This window comes from Caenorhabditis briggsae, assembly GCF_000004555.2.
Source record: "Caenorhabditis briggsae complete genome, chrII, whole genome shotgun sequence".
In the NCBI taxonomy this organism is placed as follows: Eukaryota; Metazoa; Nematoda; class Chromadorea; order Rhabditida; family Rhabditidae; genus Caenorhabditis; species Caenorhabditis briggsae.
Genome location: NC_013486.2, coordinates 10358909 through 10384998, shown reverse-complemented (window position 1 = coordinate 10384998; position 26090 = coordinate 10358909). Strand labels below are relative to the sequence as shown.

At 37.4% G+C, this 26090-nt stretch overlaps 4 protein-coding genes across 4 annotated transcripts; 3 read left to right on the top strand and 1 right to left on the bottom strand.

Moving 5' to 3' along the window:
* Positions 1-9086: 9086 nt before the first annotated feature.
* Positions 9087-18246, top strand: Cbr-vhp-1 (the record flags this gene model as incomplete). Its single annotated transcript, XM_045242601.1, has 9 exons — positions 9087-9269; positions 12266-12387; positions 12436-12539; positions 14512-14549; positions 15209-15304; positions 16290-16400; positions 16738-17012; positions 17063-17936; positions 18031-18246. The coding sequence occupies 9 exons, from the start codon at positions 9087-9089 to the stop codon at positions 18244-18246; spliced, it is 2019 nt and encodes a 672-aa protein (XP_045092324.1).
* A 2423-nt stretch (positions 18247-20669) lies between these two features.
* CBG02373 lies at positions 20670-22024 on the bottom strand (the record flags this gene model as incomplete). The annotated part of the gene is made up of 2 exons (XM_002630645.1): positions 20670-20784; positions 21909-22024. 2 exons carry the CDS (start codon positions 22022-22024, stop codon positions 20670-20672), a joined length of 231 nt encoding a protein of 76 aa, XP_002630691.1.
* CBG25647 lies at positions 21663-22910 on the top strand (the record flags this gene model as incomplete). Its single annotated transcript, XM_045242600.1, has 4 exons — positions 21663-21673; positions 22143-22322; positions 22398-22419; positions 22713-22910. 4 exons carry the CDS (start codon positions 21663-21665, stop codon positions 22908-22910), a joined length of 411 nt encoding a protein of 136 aa, XP_045098182.1.
* Positions 22911-23439: 529 nt separating this feature from the next.
* On the top strand, positions 23440-25913 carry CBG02374 (the record flags this gene model as incomplete). The annotated part of the gene is made up of 11 exons (XM_002630646.1): positions 23440-23525; positions 23575-23674; positions 23726-23806; positions 23855-23935; positions 23979-24151; positions 24315-24385; positions 24546-24660; positions 24835-24907; positions 24954-25116; positions 25160-25661; positions 25706-25913. 11 exons carry the CDS (start codon positions 23440-23442, stop codon positions 25911-25913), a joined length of 1653 nt encoding a protein of 550 aa, XP_002630692.1.
* Between the last annotated feature and the right edge of the window lie 177 nt (positions 25914-26090).

The window sequence follows — 26090 nt, the reverse complement described above, 5'->3', positions numbered from 1 at the left end:
ATAAAACACAAAATCGTTAGATAAATACCTAAAACCTGTAATAGAAATGCCCCACACCCTGTCAAGTTATAGTTCGATTATCTCGGTTCCTAACTATAAGAAAGATATCAAAATTGTGTTAACTGATAAAATATTTTGGAAGTTATGATAAACAATTTATTAGTTCACAACTATTTTATATCATTAACAGTAATCGAGATAAATTAGCTCAATATTAGTGGGCCCTCCCTCCTATTACAGGTTTCAAGGTTGTTTTTCCCCGTAATTTTGATAGATCATGTATTTTTTCCAAACAGTTTTGTACTCGATTTACAGATTATCATATTTAAATGTGGTTTTCATTCTATATCTAGGCTGGTTTTCAAATTTCATTCAACTTCGATCTCATTTTACAGGCTTCTCCAAAGCAAGTTTTTCCTTAAGGTTTACCCATCAAGACCTTTACTTCTAGTCTTACGGTTTCCTGAAACTACAGTATGCCCCTCCACCACTAGAATAGATTCTTTCCTCGAAACGGTCCCAGTTAAAATGTCATTTCCACAGGCTGATAACGGAACACCTCATCGCTCGTAAAACTGAATAATGACGTGCTGAAAACGATTGAGTTCATGACACGAAAAAAACACAATGGGTGTTTACTCAATTCTCTTCCATCACCTGTTATCATTCAGTAGTTTTGCACCATTGAGTAGCCTAAATGAATCATTTTAAAACAAACGAAACGGCCTAAATGAGATTTTCTAGTTTTTAGAGCCGACTGATTTCATTGAAACACTGTATTTACGGTGCAGTTGCTGATTAGAATCAGGCATAATCGTCATCAGTAACGCAATTCGGAGAAACTGAGCATCTTATCAGCTGTCTCGATTTTTTTTACCTCTCGAAAAAATTTCAGAAAATTATAAGAAGTTGTGCTGACCGGTGCAATACACATCAACTTCAGAATCATTTTAATGTCATGTAAAGAATCGAAGGCATGTAATCATTGGAATTTGGGGGAAAAGAAAAATTTAGATAAACTTTTGGAAAGGTTTTGTTCCTTAGATAACAAAAAACATCATTTTCTGAAAAATGGAGGGTATTTGAATGTTGAATTTAAAAGGTGGTTTCAGACTGGTAAAAAGGACATGATTTTATATATTATCTTCACATCACTTCCCCCTTTAACTAATTCTAAACTCATCCTTTTCATAAATCTCTGGTCCAAAGACAAAAAATAACACTACCCATCGTTATTTTAATTTTTTGTTCTTTTTTCAATACATATTTTTTGCAACAGTAAAAAATGGCGTTACACTTTCAACATGTGATACATTCATTAGTCTGTAAAAAACAGGTTTTGTTCATCTGCTAAAAAGAATTGGATGAAAAAAATAGTATAGACGAAGGATGACGTGGTTTACAGTTTTGCAGAAACTGTAATTAGATATTGTTTTGGGTTTCAAAATGTGAAACGAAAAAGATAAGAAGTTTAAAATACCGCACACACTGTAATAGAACTCCAATACTAATTTTCAACTTTGAACCAATTTATCTAGGTTCCTTTCAAAGATACCAAAAAGTAGTCAATTAACAAAAAGATTTTTGATAATATAATTAAAATTTTGTCAGTTGACAACTTTTTCACATCTTTCACGGGAACCGAGATAAACGGGCTCAAAACTAACGGTTGGGGGAAGAGGGTGGATTTCAGCATTTTTGAAACTACGAAAACTACAAAATAGATCCAAAAGAGATGTACTTTATTGTTTTTCATCAGACCCGATTTTCAGTCGTTTTTCAAAATTTAATTCGAATCGAACTTTTCAATCAGAGATCCCCTTTAAAGTTTACTTTTTGACTTGTTTTTCTCTTCCATATTTTTATATGACGGTGTATAATAGGAAAAAAAAAACGGAATGTAGAGAGTTTGAAGTTATAAATAGTGAAACAAGAGACGAATTATTTGGTGGAGAGAGAGAGAGAAAAAAGTTTCTTTGTTGATTTTGGGAGGCAATGTCAAATATATATTTATCTGTTGGCATGCGTTCAGTTTGTCTGTTCCGTTCTTTAAATTGTTTGAAAAAAAAATAAATGTTCGAAAATTCCGCCACCTTCATCCTTTAAATCGAGTAGGTATCACGTACCCCCATTTTCGACATTTTATGAAACTTTTCTCAAAATAATTCTAACTAGGTCAGTTCCGGTCCGTTTTAGACGATTCTTTTTTAACGATAGAAAATCTCTATGGCTATCCGGTTACCAAAAATCGTCAAAAGTAGAACCGGCTGAACCAAGTTATGATTAAAAACGATTAAAAATTCCGTTTTTTCTGCCGAACTAGGACCTAAATCAATAATCCGGCTTTCCCATTCTATCCGTAATTTGGATAGATATGTTAACAAAAAATATGACTTAATTTGCTTGAAAATTGTAAAGGTTAATAGGTTTTGAGTGAAATGCTCGAATTTCCGATGGTCCAGCTTCCACCTCTTGGTACGCGAATACCACTGAATGGATCTATTTAATTTTTTGCCTCCCCATAAAAGAAGATCCCTAATTTCATTTTTTGTTTTCAGATTTTTTCCAGGTACGCTGGTTCTTGAGATATAGGTCATAAACCACAAAAAACTTGGGAAAAATTGGCTAAAATTTTTGTCAAAAGTAAATTATCGTGAAAAATCTTTCGAAAATTTTGCCTCTAATGAACCCCCCCCCCCCCCCCTCGTCTCCTGGAGTATCTTTCCACTAAAGTTTCCGTTTTTCAGGTGTTTTGCTATTTCTGATATCTACTGATTCTAAATTTTTAGTCCTGATTCGGATAGAGAATTGAACCAGGGCCGCAGGCCCTGCAACCGATTCCACTCGATTTGAAACTTCTCATGTTACAGGGCCGAAGGCACTGTCCGGTCTGTTCGACCTGAGCGAGCGGAACGAGCGAAGGGAGAACAGACTGAACCCTGGATCAACTGATCCCACTGAGCCAGGTCCGAAGGTCTGCATCTGATTCCACCTAATTGTGCGGCACAGCCGCGCCTAGCGGAGTCGGTCGTAGGCCGAGGACGCTAGTCGGATTGAGAATTAATTAAATGTTCGAAGGTAATGTTCGAAGGCCTTGAAGAAATTATATGAATTTTTTGAACTAATCTCATAGCCAGAACTAGCTGAAAAAAATGTTATGCTAGTGTAAATCATGATTGAATCAGGGTCAGGTCCGGCCCGGTGGGCCCGGGTTTTTAAGATTAGAAAAAAAAATTCTGAAACTTCAGAGATTTTTAAACGATACTTCGTTTTTTGCAAACATTTGGGAGATTTTTTGTTTATATTTCTCACTCCGAATTTTTTTCGGAAATCCGGGCCGAGAAATTTCTGAAGAAAAGCCCGGCCCGGCCCTAGACGTGACGAATTAGAAGACGTAGAAATTTTTTCAAAGTCACCTTCAGATTGAATCACTGTCTAAATTTTTCAATTTCTCATCTCAACTGACGTCTTCTTGTCCCCTGAAAATAAATCAGTCAATTTAACCAAAAAAAAACTCTCTAACCCCAAATATCAAAAATAACCTGCGACGTCTTCAAAACCGCTTAAATCTGTTTATATCCTTATCGGGGTCACATCTGAGCATGCTCCTGTTCATCTAACTAATTAAAATGTGATCCGAATCTTGAAAAAAACAACTCCCAGTCAATCTACGATGTCTTCCAGTGAGCTTCTGAACTCTCATGTTGTTTTCTTTTTCTAGAATCACTAATTTCTGAGAACTTCATCTGAAATCCTTATGATGTCTGATGGTGAAATTAGTATGCTTCACTGCCATTGTTGATCTCTGGCTCAGCATCAATTAGCCACCATTCATCCTACTCACACCTTCATTTTGTTATCTCTATATATATTTTTCTCCCACACATCAGAATTTTCTAGAGAAGACCTCCAGTTTTCTATCCGTTATAAACATCCGGCTTATTCATCATCGCCGGGTGGTCCATGATAATTTGAAAAACGTCCTTGAAATTTTACGAAATGTAATTTATATAAACATTTTTCGTTTCCCTTTGAAAAAAAATTTCGCAACGCAAACAGAAAAGGACACCCGGACAGACAGCTGGGGCAGGCACAACAGGTCCAGTTTCACTAGGACCCACGATGGATTCAAGAAGGGATTAGGGGGTCTAGAGAAGGAAATACCACGTCACGTTCACTTTTCCTCTCACTCTCTTCCGTTTTCCCTCTTCAACACTTTGAACGCTTCGGGTTCTTTCACTAAGTTTTCTCGTGTTCTCTATCCCTCTCTATTTATCACAGTATCTCATCACTTTGGTCCTTCTCTAATTCTCTGCGTCGTTCCAGGATTCAACGATGACGAAACTTCTGTGGAAGCTCTATGAGAGCAATGGGGAGCAAAAAAAAGAGGGAAACGGGAGGGCCGGGAAGTACTCGGCGTCACTACTCGTCACCCAAAAGAGAGACAACTCGAACCCGAAAAATACCTTTTCATGGATTTCATCGTTTTATTTGGAATCCCTTTCGATATGATTACTGTATTCTCAAGAAGTATTTATATTGCTGAATATGTTTGTTTACTTAGTGTATGCCTCATGAGGGAAACCTGGAAAGTTCTCAAGAATGTTTTTGTGTAATGTTACGGGAAAAGAAAACAACTGACATCATATGTCACCTTTGACCTAAACATCCAGAAATGTTCCAGAATTTTCTCTTTTTGAAAATGGCTTCATCAAACAAACTTAATTGAAAACCCCATATTCGTTTTTTGGTATCCCACCCTCAATAGAGGGTTATGACGATTCACTTCTCCTTTATCAAATATCAGCCAAATCCATTCTTAGTGATAATCCGACATATTCACAATCCCATCACTTCTCCTATCTTTTTTTTTTGCTGAAAAAATGTGTCTCATCACCTCTGAAAATCTGAAAATCTAGAAATATCCACATATTTTTCCTTCGATCCAGCCACACGGCTTGTAAATATTTACGGCCGAGAAGATTCAGTTTTTTTTGCAAACACAAGTTCTTTTTCTTCAGGAGAAATCTCGGAGAAAATAGAGAAGCAGAAGAATAATATATCTTCGTCACTTTTACTGATTCCTTTTGATTTTTTCCCCTAGTCCCATTCGATCATAATTTCCCTTTAGCTGACGATGATGAGATTATGCTGATTCAGTAGAAATTTGACATGTAATGGATACCTTCCTATAGAGAGCCAGACTCCGGAAGAACTACGGGAATAGTATCCGTAAAATAATTTTGAAATATCTAGGTTTGGCGAAAGTAAACGTCATGGTGATTTCAAAATACCTCGTTCAATTATTCATTTCACAACTGCGACAGACTGGGTCCATCGGGAGAAAAAAGAAGAAGCCAGACACGTCATTTTCTCAGATTTTCTAATGGAAATCCTTCTGCTTAGCAGCTTTCTTTCTCCCACACTTTTGAAATTTTTGTTCAGTAATTTTCAAGAAAGTAAAATGAAATTATGTAGACTAGAACATCAGAAGTCATTTTAAGCATTTCAAATTGTTCTTTTTATTATGAACTTTTCTGAAGCCCACTCAACTTGACGGTTTAGGTGGGCTCCTATTAGAAGGAATACGGTTAATATTTATTATTTTGACTTGAGGACAGTATATAAAAATTATATTCACAGCATTTTAAAATATAAACTAGAAATTTACGAGATTCTGAAAAGTTAAATTCTGATCCAACTTGACACAATCTGATCTTTCCAAGATTTCCAAACCATATTTGCAACATAAATATTACGTCACATCTTCTTCTTCTTCTTCTTCTTCTCCTTTTTCCACCCATATTCTTCTATTCTTGTCTCTTTTATTCCCATTCTATTCAGAAATCTAGCGGGCTTTTATCCATCGGCTTCCCCTTCTTCTTTTTTTTCGTCTTCAACTTCCTTTCCACCCTCTTCTCACGTCACTTTCATCCCTCCGTTCCATTCAATTTTCCACGTCATTTCCACTCCAGATGAATAGATTGGGAACGACGATTTGTTGTTTTCTTCGTCTCCTGGAAAAGTTAATGATAGCCGTTTTTGAATGGCTTCTCTATACTGTAACTGACGCTTGACAAGAAAATGACAGAGTTGTGCATTGCAATTTCCGTTATATAGTACCAGCCTGTTTGACTCACCTCCGGCGCTTCAAACAATTGGCTGGTGCGCCTTCGGCTCAGCTTAATTTAGTTTTTACGGAGAGAGAAAGAGACGCAACTTCATTTATTCATCATTAGAATGATTATACTTTTTATCTACTCGTCTTGTTCTTTTTCCTCTAAATCAGAACATTCGATGACCTTCTTGTATTCATTTTCGGAGCCTAATAGCAAAACAAAATGAAATCATCATAACTCCCTCTTTTTTTAATACGTTTCTATTTTTAACTATCTCTCTTTTCAGTCTCATCCTCTTCTTCCCCACGAGGATTTCGAGTTGAATTTCATATGAATCAAAACGAAATCAAAACATTTTCCACTCTCTCATGACCTCCATCATTTCGACCTTTCCCCTCTATATAATAGATTTTAAGAATTTTACGATGATTGAGAATCTTCTTCTTCAAAAATACCACAGACGTCTTGTTTTTTTTTTCGGCTCTTTTCATCCTCCCCCACATCATTTTCTCATTATTCATGCCGTTTTTTTGGTCCCTTTCCCCTTTTTTTTTTTAATGAATTGACATCATTTTTCTAAAGAAGTTTCGAACGTTTTGCAACAGCGACATCGGTTCCGAAAGATTTTCCCATTTCGTTTGATCTTACAATTAAATCTTTGAGAATAAAAAAACTCGATTACCTCAGCCTCTCTCTCTCTCTCTCCTTTTTTTTCTATTTTTGACATCCTCCTTCTGCGTCCAGAAAAAAAAATGTTTTGTTTGTTTCACCTGCTCTCTGTAGAAATGCCTATCTCCTCCTCAAGTCCTTTCATGCATCACCTGGCTCCTTCGGAGAAGTTATGATGTCTTTTATCCGAGTGTCCGGTGGCAAAAATGTCGTCATGGTCTTTGGAACTTTTTCGCCCGTTTTTGGGACAACATATGTTTGAAAAATGGGTTGTGCACGGCAGCCACATGGGAGCACATTTCTAGTATTACATCAGTTACGCGAATGGTCATCGAAGATGAATATGATGTGCATTTTTTACTCATAGTTCTCCAGTTTCCTTTTTTCTAAAAGGTACTCCCAGTGGTTTCTGCAGCACCTACACGTATACTTTCTTAACTCATAGTCAGGGAAGTAAGAGTACCCAGTACCTACAATAATCCATCATGAGTTTCTTTATATTGCGAACACTCTTTCTTTGTGCCATCCAACTCTATTCTTCATCTAGATGAACTCTCCTTTTTGAGATCTCATCGGCCCACAACCCTTTTCCTTACCCATAACTCATTATACAGTATTTGCTCTATTAGAAGCCCATCCCAGAACTTTGAGCTCATTTATCTCCGTTCCTTTGAAAGATATCAAAAATTTGTCAACTGATAAAAATTGGTGATTTTATGATAAACAATTTATCTGTTGATAACTTCTGGATATCTTTTGAACGAACCTAGATAATTGAGATCAAATTGCAACTGTAAAATGGGCTTCTATTAGAGCAAGTACGGTTATGATAGTTCCAGTAATTTCCATTTTTTGATGGGTTCTATGATCAATATAGTGTACAAATAGTGAAAATGCGTAGCGCACACACGCACGATATTTCGTCAGTCTCACCCACCGTCCAATCGAATCAAAATGTGTCTTCTTCTCTGGTTGATTTCTAAATGTCGATTTTAAATTACTCTGTGTCACTTAACTTCTGTTTTGACATGGTTGCCATGTCATCTGAAAATACGAAGTTCTGAAATAAAAATGTCAATGCTTCTGAAATTGCGATTTGACAATTGAAATCAGCCGTCATTCTCCACCCTCTACTATTTCACCTGCTCTACAAAATTCCAATATTTTTTCCCATTTATTCATTCTTCAAACTAAATTGCACAAACCACATGAACCAGATATCTATCATACCAACTATCTTTCCCCATCTCTTTCCCATTCATTTCTTTTCTTAACCGTCGTGTTCTCTATTTCACTCTCTCATTACCCACACACTCTCTATCAAAATGTCATGTTCTTTTTCCTGTCTCTACGTCTCTTCGTCTCTTTCTCTCTCTCCACCAAAAAGTGACATCACTTTCTCGGTCTATTTCAAAACGACAGTCTTTCTCTGTTTCTCTATCTGTAGGGGAGGAGTTTCTGTACAGATGAAGAAAAAAAACAAAAAAAAGAACATTTCTTTCACTCTCTAATTTTCTTCAACTCTTACCACACACGTTTCATACAGTTTCGCATATGATCGTCAAGTTTTGACATGCAAGAAATTACGAAATAATTGTCACTCAAACCATATGATGACATATTTCGAATTTTCATTAAATATCTATATAAGGAGTGTACTCTGCTTCCATTCTCTTATCACTTTCCATTTTTTAACAGATGACGTTCCTTAAATATTTTGGCTGCCCCCTTTATTCTATGTACCTCCGACCCTATAGCGCCTCTTTGTCTTTCTGAATACCCCTCTGAAATTTCTCTAAATTTCAGCTAATCATAATTTCTTTACATTCCCTATACATCATTCTCTGTTCTTGTGTGTACTGCTGACGTTGGTACTGTAACTTGGACACAATTCTCCGATTTCATTTTAGACACAATTTCAAAATTTCTTTTCCTACTGTAGTCATGACATCATGGTGGTTCATCTCTTGGAATGGGTTCTTCTTCTTCTCACTTTTATTAGTTTTTTTTTCGGTAATCTTCAACCTTCTCCTCTGCAATTCTTTGTTTCTTCAAGTAATTTCCTACCCAGCACGTTATATATCTTCTCAGATCATTTCTTCTTCTTCTTCCCTTTTTTTTACAAATTTGACGTCACTTTGATTGGCGTCCAAGTAGGCGTTAACTTTTATAATTCTTATTCCGTTCCTCTCATTGCAGAGGATGGTCAAATTGACCTTAAAGAAGTCCTACTAGGATCCACTAGGATATACCCCATATTTTCATCTGCCACTTGTTTAAAATCAAAATTTTCAGAATATGACAGTACTCGACACAGTCACGCTCTCTTCATGCGGGTTGGCGGCACTCATTCGTGAGGCTCCAGACACAACACTTATTGTTGATTGTAGAGGATTCACAGAATATAACGAGTCTCATGTACGTCACTCGATGAACGCCTTCTTCTCAAAACTCATCAGAAGGCGTCTGTTTGAAAACAAGGTGAGTTCCTATTTTTATTTGTCTGGACACACAATTTTTTTGTTCTGTTTTATATTGATTAGTTTCTGTATTTGTCCAAATGAATGGCGCACCAGGCCGCAATTGACGTCATAACACTTTAGGAAGACGGTATTAAAGGGAAGAGAAACACAAAAAAATAGAGGAAAAAGATGAACTAGAAACGTTAAGAGATCAACGGTCTAAAGTCAATTCCGTATATTATTAGTACAAATAGGAACCAAAATTTAGGTATATTGGACAAACAGGCGGGACCAGATGGAACTGGTTGGAGAATTTTAAGAATTTGTTGATTACTCATATTTGGTGAACTTCAGAAACTGATAGGAGAAATGAGGTATATATTTCTTATTCTTTACTTCTAAAGTCTATTAGCAAAAAAAGATACCGTAAACGCTAGCCGCCAACTCTGAGAACATATATCTGGGTTCCTGTAAAAGATATTAAAAAGTCGTCAACTGACGAAATATTTTTGATACTGTATCTAACATTTTGTTAGTTGACTACTTTTTGATTACTACTACAGGAACCGAAATATAAAGGCTTAACGTTGGCGGTTCGGGTGGCCTTCTATAAAATAATTACGGTGACTAGATCTCACGATCTAATCAGCTTTTGATCAGCTTTTGATATGATTTGATCATTTTTTGTCACTCTCGTAAATCTTCCTGCGAATGCAAAACTTTTCATAACATTTCGATTTCTTTTAGGTCTAGATTACCTCTCTTGAAATTTTTCCTTTTCTAGCGATAGACCTCAAAATGTTAAGCATTTTTCTGAAATTCTGAAACATGAGACTCGACGTCCCCTGGAAAAATCCCAATTTCAATATTATCTAAAGCATTAAACTTTTCAAACAAATCAAAAACTATTTGTAATTGGGACTTATCACCATTTGTTTATCCTTTCCGTCTTTGCTATCATCATTCATGATTTGTGTTTCTTCGTTTTTTTTTTAAACACAAACATCTGCAACTCCTAAAACATCGGTACCCGGTTCTATGTGATTTCTGCTCTCTCTCCGTTTTTAAATAATTATTCTTTACGAAATTCAAAAAAAATGACATCATCACAATGGAATTTATTCTACTACAGTAACCTCCATTAGGGTAACTGTTAGTCATCTGATTTTTTTTCCAGTTTTTCGTTTGTTTAACGAGTTAAAGGTACATTATGAAACCTTTAAAGTCATACTGTAGATTTCATAAGATTCAGAAATCCAATCTGCTATCCAGATGGCTATTTTATTCCGCTTGACTCATTCCATTTCGAAACTGAAGAAAAAACGAAAATTGGGGTATTTCAAAACGATAAAATGACTCAGAAAGCGGTTACTAAGCGGAAATTTTTGACTATGTATACTTAGACCCTTTCATAATCCAATATTGCAAAAAATTCTTTTCAAAAAAATTTCCGGAGTACCAGATCATGACAACTCATTTTCTTTCTTTCTAACGACCTACTATAATTTAAAATGGGTTTTGTTTTCCTCGAGACAATGAATCACAATCTATTACTAGAAAAATGATTCATTTCTTAGTCTACACTGCTGCAAAAAACACCCCATTGGTGACTAATTCTTTGTCCGTCATTCCGCACCGGGCGTACCGCGCAACGCATCATGACTCACAAGCCATATTCCATAGAATGGGCGGTATTTAGAAGAAAAACCGAACGTTTTGCTTATGGATGGTCATTCTATGTGAAACCGAGCATTTACGGTGGTGGTGTTGGTGGTCATTTTAGTATTCCCTGTGTACAATTTTCTAGAAAATTCCTTCTAAACTTTTATAGTTCAACAACAAATGATTCTGATTAGTTTAGTTTACAAATTCGAATAGAAGTCACATTTCGGAAAGTACTGATAAGGTTTTTTGATTGTTTGAGTTTCATATGTTATCTAGGATGTCACATGGATTCGAATCTAGAAGACTGTTTGACGCGTTTGCATTGTCTGAAATGGAATTTCCCATTAGACATTCAAAAAAGAAAACAAGAATGAATCAGACCTAGATTAGAAAAAAAAGCAATTGAAAAATCGAGTTCCGGATTCATTTTTGACTTCCCTAGGACTCTGTGTTCTGAATCCCCGAATTTTCCTGCTGTTGTTTTTCTCTTTTTTGCTTTATTCGCTCCAAAATAAAACCACACCCCAATCTCTTCTACAAATATACATACACCACATGTTTTTTTTCTTCTGCGTTCATCTTTCTTTTTTCTAATTCCGAGTATCTTCTTCTTCTTCTTCTTGCCTTCTTCATCTTAACCCAGTCTCCCCTTTTGACGTCACATGTCCATCGCAACATCACAATCTGATCATTAGTGGCATACTACTACTGATAACCAAAACAGAAGTAACAGAAGAACAAAAAGACAAAGAAAATACCCCAAAAAGAGGCAACGTCTTCTGTTTTTGTGATATTCTATAGGACCCTTGTTGGAGCTGTGACTCATATTGAAAAATAGAAAAAGGCATAGGGGAAAAACAACGAAATGTGTATGCTTATTATCGCCCACTGCCACGCCATACTTGAACATAACAACAAACAAGATATATCTTTTCTGAAAACGATGAGGTATTCATAGTATTCTGAAATTCTCAACGCCCTCTTCTTGGAAGTACATTGACGCATACTTCCGTTCGATTAATTCGATAAAAGCTGTCAAAGACATTTTTTTCTGCAAAATAAGATCCGTGAGAAAGTGCTCCCATGTTGATCTCTTCCGTTTTTTTTCTTGACTCACTCTAGAGTAACCTGATTGGAAGTTCAAAATCAAATCATCTCGGGGAGAATGAATGAGTCAACATGGTCAGCATCAACAGCTCACTCCTGTTGATCTAGTTTACAAACAACACACAATACATTTATAAATAAATTCCCTCTCGGTTTTTCCTCTTCTCTTCTCTGACCAATTAACAATAGCGATCTTTGTTATCATATGTGCTATAAAATGTTCCAAAAATTCATATTTTGCAGCTTGACGACAACTGTCTAATCCATCAATTGATGAGCTGCTCGACTGGTTGCATGAAAATGGACGAAAAGCTTGATTTAGTTTTATACGCCGAAGAAGACAAGCCACGTGGCAACAAGAGGAGGTATTCTGAATTCTTTTTCGGACCAGAAAATAACTATATCTTCTCCAGAATCGCCTCGTGCAACGCTCCAGAATCCACTGCCAAAATCATGCGAGTTCTTCGGGAACGACTGGAAGACACTGACAAATTCAGAAGTGTCATGGTTCTAGAAGGTATGTTTTTTCCTTTTCTCATGAATCTCTAGAAATCAAGTGTCCGAGAGTGGTTATAGTTGTACGTCATGTAACATGACATGCCCGGTTTTCTGACACTTCTTGTCAAAATTCCGGAGGGTCCATGTGGCCAGCACAGCGTTTTTAAATTCGAATGAACTCGAGAATTTCGGTGGGGTCCACTCTTTTTCATCTTTCCCACTTTTTTCGATTCAATAGTTTATTCTCGAGGATCCGGGGGAGATTTGTGTAAAGTTTGATTTTCATTCCCATTCAAAAAAACACACGATGAGTCAAGAGAAAATAATTCTCGATTATGTGCGACAAAGCCGGTGTGATTTCTTAGTTTTACAAGACGTCAAAAATCAAATTTTGTAGTCAAAATTTGCTGACGTCTTCTGATCTCTTCATAGATATTGTACTTTTAGCTGTAACTTAGTTATCCACATGACCTCAGGAAGTTGAGCTCAATTCCTATCTCTTTAACTGTTTTTGACTTGTTCCGGAGTCCAAAGATCCTGATGAGCAGTGTCATTTCAGATTCTATTCAGATTCTTTTCCCCCATCTCTTCTTTTTTTTTCTTGCTAATGACATTAGGGCAAAAAAAGCTCTCTCCCCTCAACAAGATGCCCGTGTGTTTCTTTTTCCCCTTTCAATTCTTTGCTGTATTCTCATAGTCAATCTCGTCCTTTTCCAGATATTCTAGATTTTGCAGCTTTTCCCTTTTGTTTCATACACATAATCCCCTTTATCATGGGACACTGATGATATAGTCTCTTTCTGCTCAAATCCACGGGTACCAGGCACCGTAATTAGAGGCATGCTCAACGAGTTTCGTGTGAATAGAGGGTGTGTGAGCCAGCAGTTTGAGTACGGTGATCATACTTCGAAGCTCTCTGACTCATAACGATGTCAAAACGAAAGCAAGAGGTCGAAGATCTGGATATATGGAATTCTCAATAAGCTTCTTGAAACGGATACGTCAGATTGTATAGTGATTAGATTAGCTTTATGCCGTTTTGAAGCTGGAAATAAACTTCTTGAAAGGAATGGAAAATGAGTCAATGTAATTATTGCAAAACTTGAAGACATCATTTCTGGAAATGGTCGACTTTGTGGAGCCCTGTCTGTGTAGTCATCATTTTAGTTCCTAATTTCAGCATTGTTTTCAGTATAGTCTTACCTACAGGAAATGAGGATGTTTCGAAATTTAAGACTGCAAACAGAAATGAGATCACAAAAATACCCTTTGCAAACACTCGCACACTTTTTTTCTCCATTTATCTAATCATTTTGTGTCTCTTTTGAACTCAATCATAAATGATTCATATACATGAATCAGAGCCCCCTTTCTTTCTGATGTTTTAAGGGAATCAGAGAAGAGATCACACACTGCAGAACTGCTTCTGCTCCCGCCGCAACATCATCGCTTCTCTTGCTTTTTTCTTCCATCTTGCACACACGCAAAGCCCTTTCTGATTCATACTCCTCTTCCCTCTTTTCCCTCTTTTTCCTCCGCTCTATCCTATTGATCATAAAAGGGCCGCAATGACGACGGACGTCTTCCTCTTCTATTTTCTCATCCGACTTCTCTGCAATGTGCGCTATTTCGAGAATCGCCTAGTTGTCTAACTATTGGAGGCAGCTTCTGGTTTCTCTAGTCCCCTCTCCTCCTCCCACTTCTTCTCCTTCTTCTCACTCCTTCTGAAGACTTCCAAACGAGCGGCTATAGTGCTCTCTTGTCGAGAAACTAGCAACACTTTTCTCGTCTTTACGTCTCACTCAATCTTAAAATGGCTGGTCAACCGTTCGAAGCGTTCCGTAAAAATCGGAAAAGAAAGAAGACCAAGAATAAGAAGAAGAAGAGACAGAACAACGCATCCAAGGCATCAAAATCCGCTATTATTCCGGAAACGATTCTACCAGAAGAGCCATCTGAGATTGACGATGAACCCCTTGCCTGTCTTCCAGTATTCCCTTCTAAAAAATTCGGACTAAAACTTCAATTAGTTTCCACCACAACGTTAACATCTAATTCTTCTCCAATTAGTCCAAATTCTCCAACCAGTGGTAAGTCGCTTTTATGACCATATCAGATGGTATCAGAGTATCAGATGATAACGGGCACATCGACACACTAATTTTATATTGTTTCTGTATTTAGTAATATGAAAAATGACTCATTTTTGTTATTTTCATTCTGTCTTGTCTTCTACATTGTTTTCTTCCCCTTGTCTTCTGTTCTCATTCATTTTCAGTATTCCATATTCTCACAGATTCTGTGTTCAATTTCTTGGAAAATGTGGGGGAGAAAACTATTTACAAAAACAAGAAGTTCACCGCCTTCGAGTTCAGTAGTATGACGTTCTGTTTCTCAAAAAAAAACTAACTGAAAGTGCACAAAAATAATATGATTGGAAAATAGAGAACGAAGAATGGAAAGGTGATAGAACACACTGAAAATATAATATACCTGAACAAGTTTGAGTAGGAGAAGATAGAAAGAAAAAAAGCGGAATGCGACATTGTCATCGATGACTCATTTCGTCAATAGGCGCCGAATGATTTGGGAGAGAGAATGAGAGACGGATGACGCATTGAGAAATAGTTATAGGACATAGAGAAATAAGAGAGCAGAAGGAATAACACAATGTGTCATCGAGAGAAGAGAGAGAGAGGCGGGAATATAATGAAAAACCACCTGTGGAGGGATAGAAGTGACAAAAAAGAGTTTCTATCTCCTCCTACTTCTCCTCCTCTAACCGTTCATCTCTTCCTTGGAAACCATTTATATCAGAAAATGAAAACATCCTCCTCTTCTTCTCTGATTCTCTTTTTTTTCTAATTTTCAATGAAAGCCTTAATGTCTCTTCTATGACTGATAAGTAATCGTTTGTGTGCTCTTCATGTATAAGGAATAGAGCAACTCTTAAAATATACTGAAAATTGCTAACACCTCAAACACCAGATAGGTATTCAGAGAAATAAGATCATACTACAGTAACCCAACTCTCTGATCTTTATTTTTCTTTGGAGACTTCTGAATCATTCATCGGGATCGATTCGCAACCTTCTTTAAATTCGAGATCACTAAAAATGAGTCAGTAGTGTTAGTCCCCCCTACAAATTAACGATCAGACATATCAGTCCTTCCCCTTTCTCCCATTTATGATGAATCATTTTTGTTCCTTGCAACCCAACCACATTATCATCTTCCATCAATTATAAATACAATCATATATATGTACATTCAGTTTTGTAATGGTTAGTATTCCATAAGTTCTCTTCATATTCCCATTTTCTTATTCTTCGTCTAGAGCTCCCAAAAGGGTAAACTTCCTTCCAAAAACTTCCGCTTTATCATTTCTTATCATTATAATTTCCTTCCCTTCCTTGTGGAGGCTCCTCCTCTTTTGAATATAAAAGGGTCTGTAATTGATATAATAGTCTAGTCGTCGTCCAACATATTCCTGGAAAACGTCTTCGAAAATTCATCTTTCAATCACGATTACATCTTCTTCTCCTTCTTCTTCTTCTTCTATTCCCAATTTCATCAAAAAATCAAAAATGACGTCTTGTGTAGTTACCCGGATAAGGCCCCAACTTATGTTTAATGAAGACACTGGTCCGCATCCAATTCTATTTTATATGTTTCTCATTTTTCCCATTTTTCAGGTGGCTTCAAACAATTCGCACAGCAATATCCGAATTTGTGCGAAAGTTCCGGAGGTATGACCCGTCTGCCTCAGAGCATCTCCCAACCATGTCTATCCCAACCAAGCGGTGATGGAATCACACTAATCACACCAAATATCTACCTTGGAAGTCAAATGGACTCTCTTGATGAGACAATGTTAAAGGTTAGTGGTTGGGTGCCTCCCAGGATGTTCTTCAAGATTTCATAACTTCATTTTCTCTTTTTTTTTGATTTTTGATAAGTGATAATAACCGGTGCTGAAATCATCAACATACATCACGCGTGTGAGTGAGACATAGTTTAATTCCAGAAAAAAAAACCGACGACATTTTTATATAGAAAAAGACACCCACTTCTCGTTTATTTACATACCTCCCCGGGGGTCAACTGACTGCCAGAGGCGACATGTGCCTCTTCTCTTTGTGTAATCGAAAGATGATTCACCGCTCAAAAAATGCGGTAAAAAGTAAAATAGTCTTACTGTAACGGATTTTTTCCAGGCTCTTGATATCAGCGTCGTTATCAACTTGTCATTAACATGCCCAAAATCCGTTTGCATCAAAGAAGAGAAGAACTTTATGAGGATTCCAGTCAATGATTCATACCAGGAGAAGCTTTCACCTTATTTCCCAATGGCTTATGAATTCCTGGAGAGATGCAGAAAAGCCGGAAAGAAATGTCTGATTCATTGTCTTGCTGGAATTTCTAGAAGCCCTACTCTGTGCATCTCGTATATTATGAGATACATGAAATTGGGAAGCGATGATGCTTACAGGTAAGCATCTCCCACTCAGTTTGACATCATCTAATCCTGCCTTTTTCCAGATACGTCAAAGAACGTCGTCCATCAATCTCACCAAACTTTAACTTCATGGGACAACTTCTCGAGTACGAGAATGTTCTTATTAAGGATCACGTTCTCCGCCACGATCAGGCATCTAGACCGCATCGCCACATTGATTACTACGGGCCATCGGATCTTTGCCCGCCAAAAGTTCCAAAGAGTGCATCGTCGCATTGTGTCTTCCCTGGACCAGCAGACGATTCCTCTTCTTCCCCTTCCCCATCATCCCCTTCCGTATCTGAAGGATCAGCAGCTAGCGAGCCGGATCAACCAACATCTTCCGATGCATCAGCCTCTACAAGTGAACCTGAAACATCGGTGACAGTTAACCAGAATGGAAAGCGAAATATGACAATGGATCTGGGCCTTCCCCATCGGCCGAAAGCCCTCGGACTTCCTACAAGAATCGGAGCAGCAGTTGTGGAGCTGCCGTCTCCATCAACTGAACTTTCAAGATTAAGCTTTGATGCTCCAGAAACGAATGTTCCATCTACTCCAATTCTTAACTTCACCAATCCATGTTTCACTTCTCCAATTGTTCCGGTTGCTCCAAGCTCAAGGGAGAGTCTCTCAACACCAGCTGCGTCTTCATCATCTTCTTCATCAGTTTCTTCTGAGCCATCATTTGAGTTCTCATCATTCGAATCCTCATCATCTTCCTCAATTGTCGTTGAGAACCCATTTTTTGCTAATGCAGAAAGCGCAGGACCATCTTCATCATCATCATCCTCTGGATACATTTCTTCTGCATCACTTCCAACATCTGCAGCTGCCGCAACAGCTTCAAGATGTAGAATGAAGGGGTTCTTCAAAGTTTTCAACAAGAAGATTCCAGCAGTGCCTGTCACTATCCCTGTGAGTTATAATGAAAATCGAATCTAGGAAACCAGAATGTTTTTTTACTTTTACTATCCCACAAAAAGCCTCGTTCTTATTTTCTGTATTTTAGACTACCACATCCTCCACTCCTGGACCTTCCCGAGCAACTCGTCCCGAATGTCTCCGATCATCAGGCATCATCATCTCTGCTCCAGTCCTTGCGACGACAGAAGAAGAGGACGCCGAGTCTCCAGAATCTGGGTTTAACGAACCAGACGTTGTTGGAGAGGATGACGATTCGGTTTCGCTCTGTTCGACGAGTTCTCTGGAACTTCCGTGCCAATAAAATATTAGTCTACCATTTTTTAACAACCAAAGTTTCTTCAAGTTGAAGAAAAACACTGATTGAAACTTTTGATTTTCAATCATGACATGTTTATTTATCCCTCCAACTCCCTCACTCAAAAAAGCAGTATGTGATAATTGTATCGCTCTCTTCTCTTCTCCCATCCCCAAAAATTCACTCACTCTCCACGTTTTTAAAGTGTCGACGGGTACAGTGTGTGTGCTCTTTTGAATGAGCACCTGGCCCTCTTGTTTTGAAGCAATACGTCTCACTCTCACTTCATTTATTTTTCTTGTTAATTTTTTTCCTGTTAGAGTATCCCATTTTGTCATTTTCTTTTTTGTCTATTCCAGAAACTTTTTTGTATATAACCCGGAAATCTTATTTATACCCCCTCCCTTTCCTTCTTTTACACCTCCTCTGAATCTGGTCTAGCCTTCCCCCTAAAAAAGTTTCCAATTTACTGAAAAAAAAAGCAGAATATGCAATTAATAATAATGAAAAGGATTTTTTTCAAAATTGTGTTCAAAGCATTCATGAAAAAGACAACATTGTATGAAAAATTAGATCTTGAGTTTTTTTTTCATATTCCATAATTTGTCATATATGGTATAGGTGTTGTACAGATAGACATTGTACAAAGACAGTCCTCAACCTGAAAAACTAGTTCAACCAGACATCAGATTTTACAGAGACATGTTATCAAAATGTTGTGTATCTGACTAATACAGTTATTGAACGAGGGGGGCATTCCTTCAATTTGATTTCAGAAAATTTCAAATGTGTCCAACAATGAAAACTATTCCAATCAGAGACGACAGTAATTTGAATTTTCAAATTCGAAAGTCAGAAGTCGAAATTAAACTCTGAAAAATGTAGCTTTTCATAGCTTGTTATTTTGCAGCATAAGTAGGGTACTGGCGCTGATTTCGGACATTTTTCATTTTTTTTTTTCTGGTCAAAAATGAACAAATCTCGCAAATTGTTTTTAAAAAGTCATTGACGGAATTCGAGAGTCGGAAATCGAAAGACGAAATTCTTGACATCTCGGATTCCAATTGATAGTCCAACGTTTTCCAATTTTTCAGACACTTACACTCATCTTGAAACAACTGAGGGTGAAAATAACTCAAACCTATCAGTGCTACATTTTTGATCTAATGGTCAATCTAACGGCCTATCTACCAAACAACCCACTGGACCTTTCTCTAAATTTAAAAATCAGATCAGTCACTTCTAACTGTGAACCGGTATCTTTAGTCTTTCATCAATTAGAAGCCCACCCAAACTGTCAAATTTAGACTTAATTATCTCGATTCCTGTGAAAGATATCAAAAAGTAGGCCACTGACAAAATATTGGTGATATTATAATGAACAAATTATCAGTTGACAAAGTTTTCATATTTTTCACAGGAATCGAGATAATTGAGCTCAAATTGACAGTTTCTTCTATTAGAGTGAAACACTGCATATTTGAAAACCGGTGTATTAAAGTGTGATCGAATAACTTTTCGCAGTCAGCTACACATCTGATCCATTGAAAGCATCTTATCCATCCATCGGCAAATGACTCATTTTTAATCCGAATCAACCCAGACTTGAACTTTGTTTCTCTCTTGTCTCCACACAAAATCACAATCCACGTCACAGCTGATCTTTTGGGCGATTGTAAAGAAGTCCTACTACTGAAAGAACAATCATGTTCTGAAACATTATCGACTTATCAAATCTGACGACTACTCAATTTCTGGTAGACACGGGACCTTAATTATTATATTCAGCAGTTTTTCAACTTGAAAAACCGATTCTCTGCACACATATCTCATTTTCACATAGTTTCTGAACTATTATTATCATTTACAATCGAAAAAATGGTTATCATTGTTCCGTTTTTGATCTAGCGAATACGCCGAACAGCCCAACTGACTCATGATCTAAATCAACAAACCAGATCAATCACTTTGCTATCAGCGATCTATTTTCTTTACGTCACAAAACAATTGTTCAGTTGAACTGAATGACCATCATCATCATCCTCTTCATCATCAAACACTTTGTGACTTGTTCGATTTTTATTCCAGTCATCAAAAATCGCCCCCTCTTCTTTTTTTCACTTCTAAACCCTCGCTAACCCTCTTGCCAATCGGTTGTGTTGCAGTTTTCTGTCACGTGGTTTCTTCAGGAACAAAAGCCAGCGGTTCCGGCGGTAACACATTTTATTTCAGACGGACAAATTTTTTAAATAATTGAAGATGAAGATAAAGTTGAATGAGAAAAATGTTACAGACAGATTAACGGAAGCTCTGAATCCCCAATTGATTACTTTTTTCGCGCGCACAATTTCAGATAAAGATGGTGAAATGGAAAATGACGATGGATGACGATGAAAATAAAGAAAAAGAAGAAGTTGCTTCAGAAGCAGTTATCCGAGTCTTTGAAGATTTGAGAGACGACCGTGTGAGTCGAATTCTGTGAACGCTTCAGGGCCCAAGAGCTGCTGGAGACGAGCCATCACCAGTTCCTGCTGGTTTCCGTTACTGAAAAATAATTTATGAATATATTGGAAACAGTTAATGCTCTTATATGTAGAAGGCCACCTTACTTGCACTGGCAAGAACAGGGTGGCGTTCTATTAGAGCAGGTAGGGTAGTTCGGATTGGTAAAAAGTTTTGGACGATTGAGAAAGGTATGACTTCTCAATCGTCGGGTAAACAAAAAGAAATTGGTTTTGGGAAATATTATCAGTTCTTATTTTAATTTGCTGAGAACTGAAGTATTAAAAAAAGGAAAACACTCTGTACTGAAAGATAGATATTGGCATATGAAATGAAAATAAAGCTCCATTTCTATACATAGTTGAATATTTTTACCGTAAAGCCTGTAAAGGGCCACCTAACCTTTAACTTTGAGCCGAGTTATCTCGGTTCCTGTAGAAGGTATGAAAAAGATGTCAACTGATGAATTGTTAATCATAATATCAGAAGTGTTTTGTCAGTTGAAATATTTTTTGATAGCTTGGAAAGAAATCAGAGAAGAATGAGCTCAAACTTGACAGTGTGGGGCCTCCTATTACAGATTTTACCGTATGTGAAAACTTGCTGATAGTGAGCTGTGTATTCGTGTTGAAGTCGAATTTTTGAAGTGAGAGGAGAGGAAACGGGTTGTAAGAAACTTAAACTTTTACAGCACAACTACACACAAAAAAAACCGTCGACCAAAAACATTGAAACTCTATTTTTGTTAGATAGAGTCTATTACTTCCAGAACAATCGAACGAGCTATAATCACTCAAAGTTATAACCATTTAGTGCCTTCTGAAAATGCCGTAAAACCTGTAATAGAAAAGCCTCCACACTGTCCACTTTGAGCTAATTTTCCTTGGATCCTATGCGAGTTATCAAAAATGTGTCAGCTAATGAGATGTTTGCGTTATCATGACAAACATTTCATCAGTTGACAACTTTTTCATATATATTTTACAGGAACCGAGATAAATAGGCTCAACAGATAAGGGTTTTCTCAAATCGTTTTCTATTGTTTCAAAACACAATACTCTGAACATTGTATCCTTCCTCCTACTATAACTGTTATAAACAAGATCCTTAGCTTCTCGATGACGTTTCCTTTTTTCACCACAAAAAAAATCCATCTTTCCACTAACCTGGCTCTCTTATAGATGAGCTTTGGTTGCTCCTCGAAGAGCAGATCGAACTCTTCCAACGGACGAGCAGTGCTGGCAACCAACAACAGGAACAAAACAGCGATACAGGAACGCATGATGACAGATCTCAAAAGGGATACCTAGAAAATATGAAGTGTTGTGAGAGAATTGAAAAAGGATGAGGCTGGAAGGAAAGGTTATATGATTATATCAACTTGCGAAGAGATCGGAAAGGTTTCGTGGGAAGGAAAACGTTGGCAGAGTCGGAAAGAAAACAAAAAGAAGATTGAAACGGAGGAGCTTGCCCAAAAAAAGAGGCGGGATTTCGGAGAGCTACAGTATCCCGCAACGCCTATTCGGAACCACCAATTTAGGCAATCTGTTTTATGTGGTGTCAAAATGGGTAAATTTATTGCTATACAACGGAAAAGAAAAAAGAAAAAGGATGAGGAGTTTGTTGAAATAATGGATAAAGCAAAAAAAGAAAAGTGACGAAACATGGAGATCCGATGTTGATGTTGTGATTCTGTGAAACTATGCTTCTGACGTTTGTCAATATATTTGGAAGATATGTTCTCTGTAAATCAAGAAGTAGAATGGATGAAAGTAGAAAGGAAATCATAACAAAAAAGAGATTATAAATATCGTAAGATGATTTTACATGATTTTAACTAAACTTTACAATTTCCTAGTTCGAAATTGGAATATGACCTGGACTGTTAGTTTTCAAGGCTTCGTTTTGAGTTACGAAATTAGAAAACATTTCGGCTAAAGAACTGGACCAAAACTTTATGGAAAAAATAGGCACAAATACCATTTTCAGAGAATGCGTCTTCGAAAAAAACGACATCAAGAGAACACCGTCAATTAGAAGAACACCATCGCTTCAGAGCCTCCCAGAGAGAAACTATGTCAAGGCTCTCCGTCACAATTACAGTAATCCTGACTCATTTCCATTCTATCTTTTACATATCCCATGGTTCCTCCGAAAGACTCATTTGAATTTTGAAGTATATGAATAAATCACGAATGTACAAAGAAGAAATCCAAACGTCGAGAACGAATAGAGTGCGAAATATGTGTTGCTCCCTGGTAGGACAATATGAGTGCTGCGAAAACGAAGAAGAATTGGGGCGGTGAATAATGAGGGATGGGGTTCGTTTTTTTTCACCGATGAGACATTCTTATACAAGTGACACATTCAAAGCAACTGAAAAATATGGTGAAATCATAGGCTGGTGTTGGGTGTAAAGAGGTGGGATTATGGACGATGGATGGTGAAGAATGCGTAATTACAAGGTTTTTCAATTAACTCTGGCTTAACTATTATATTATTGCTTGCAATTGTTGCGCTTTTCGTAGATTTTGTTTCTTCTTTCTTGTTTGAAATGTAACCCAGTGATGTAGGGACGCCAAAAACTGAAATTTGAACACCGCGCCGAAATCGGAATGCGCCGGAGCGACGTTGCGTAGAACGAAATTCCTCACTTTTATCTTGAAACAACCCGAACAAACAAAATAATATTCTAAAATGTCGCTGGAAATCGTTCAACGGAATCTTCTGAATATTCTAGAAGCAGTTGCCGACGCTGTTACTATTTCCAGTGCGACAAAAAGGTATTTTATTAATCAGAAGAAAAAAAAGTAAACACATTTATTTGTTCAGATGCCGATTAGTTGCTGTTAGTAAAACCAAGTCTGCTGAAATGATCGAGAGCTGCTTTTCGCAAGGACAACGTCATTTCGGAGAGAATTATGTTCAAGAAGTGAGTAGTTTACCTGTTCTAATGATTGTTCAACTCCATTATTTTTTTTAGCTTGAAGAGAAATCTGCGGCTTTGGCATCGAAATGCGCAGAGATTCGATGGCATTTCATTGGACAGGTTCAATCAAACAAGGTATTTAAATTGGAAAAAAACTACAGAATTTGAACATTTAGATTTCAGATTTCAAAAATCTGCAACTCTTCAGGAATTTGGTGCGTGGAGACTGTGGAAAGCGAGAAACATGCTCGTCTCTTTGACAAAGTAAGAGAAAAAACCGGAACATCCAGGAAAACGTATATTTCAGGAATGGTCAAAACACGGTGCCTCATCTTCTCCTCTCCGAGTTCTAGTACAGGTGAACACATCAGAAGAAGAAAATAAAGGAGGCATCAAAATTAGTGAGGCTCCGAAGCTCGCAGAGTTCATTCGAAAAGAGTGTTTGAATTTGAAGTTCGACGGTTTTATGACAATTGGATCGTTTGATAACAGATGAGTAGAGCTCAACTAAATAGAGAAAAAGAAAAATCGATTTGTATAAAATCTTATAAAAACGCAGCTAAAAATTATAGTCGTGTAGAATAGAACTAACATTAAAATGTTTTCAGCCACGCTATAGAAACTAACATTAAAATGTTTTCAGCCACGCTAGCGGAGTGAATCCTGATTTCGAAAAACTATACACTGTCAGGCAAGCCTGGTCAGAAATTACAGGTGTGTTTTTATTTATTTTCTAGCTCAGCGGGCGTCGCAGAGTGTGGGAAAGAACAGAACATTGTTTTGAAACGAGGCCTGAAAATATAACTTGACAAACGGTTATGTTTTTTCAATCGAGTATCATGAATTTCAATAGAACACAAAAAATGTTTTTCAGGTGAAACTCCCGAGTCTGTAGAATTATCGATGGGAATGTCGGACGACTTCCTTCAAGCCATTCAGCAAGGTTCAACTAGTGTTCGAGTCGGCAGCAAACTATTCGGAGCTAGAGAGTACAAGAAATAAATTAGACAATTTGTATTTTTGAGAATTTTCTTTGTTGTAGTCTTCAGTTTTTATAAAAACCTTCCATTAAGATTTATTGTTCCTATTTGATACTTGTTGTTATCATAATATTTTATATTTGGTTTGACACGATTTGTAGAACTTCTTTACCTAAATTTCAGAAAAAAAATGGACGATTTTCGTTCTCAAATTCTAAAGAAAACAAGAGAACTGATGCTCAATGAGCAGCAGCATGTGAGTATTCATCAGGTTTCAACTAATCTTTATTAGAAGTTTTCAGGAGGAAAACATGAAATCCTGGAATGGAAATGAAACGAAAGGCTTTGAGCTACAGTTTGCTGGAATGAAAAGAGGCGTTCCACAGAAATCAGGAGTCGTTGGTCAGGTTTTCATCAGTGAAGATGGAGGATTCGAAGCCATCATCACAGGATATCTCGTGAAAGGTATGAATGATGTACCGTTTTCAATGTTACAAGTTACTTATAGATAATCTTCGTTCAATAAGTACATCGTTCACTCTCACCCCATCTTCTTCATTGAAATCCGAAATCACCGAAGGTCTTCATCCTCTTGTTCTTGCTGTCGGTTCTGCTCTCACGCTTAATCATGTGCTCATGCTCAACAATGTTCGTGATGAGATTTTGAAGCTTTTGACGCCGAAAGAGGTAGCCAGAGTGGCAAGTGTCTGCAAAATAGCCCGTGCAGTTCTCACTTCAACCGCAGTCGACAATACATTCTGGAAAAAACACTTGAGAGCTGACTTCGGAGCGGAGAAAGTTCAGAACACAATTGCAAATGGCCGAAAATTCCACGGAGTTTATTGCGAAGAAGCAAGAGCTCGCAGAAATCAGCGTGCAGCTCAACCGCATAATGACAATCCCTACCTGATTGGTGTTCATCAGCCACGCATTGATCCCCTTCGAGTCGATCCTCTTCGTGTTCCTGATAGAAATCCTATGAGACCAATTCATCCTGACCCTGATGCGGAGTAAGATTTTTTAATTTAGAATTCATAAAACCAATGTCTTGCAGATGGTTCAATCCACAGGGAGGATTCCTTCCACCCGGAATGCCTCCTGGCAATCCTCAAGTTCCCGATTTATTCAGAGGACCAGATCATCCCGATCTCAATCCATTGGCTGGAGGATTTGGTCTTCCACGTGGAGGAGGAAGTCAAGGCAGACCATTCATGAGAGGACCACCGGGATCTGGAGGATCCGGAGGCGGGGGATTTCTCTAAACTGTCTCAAGAAGTTATGCAATAATAATTTCAAATTTTCATATTTCAATTATCTTGCTTTTCTTTGCTATTTATGTAATTTTTGAATGACTTGAATGTGGATCCGCTTCTAATAAAATGCAAACCTAAATTAGCTCTGTTAGTATATTTGTTTCCCACGGAGAGATTCAAGCTGCT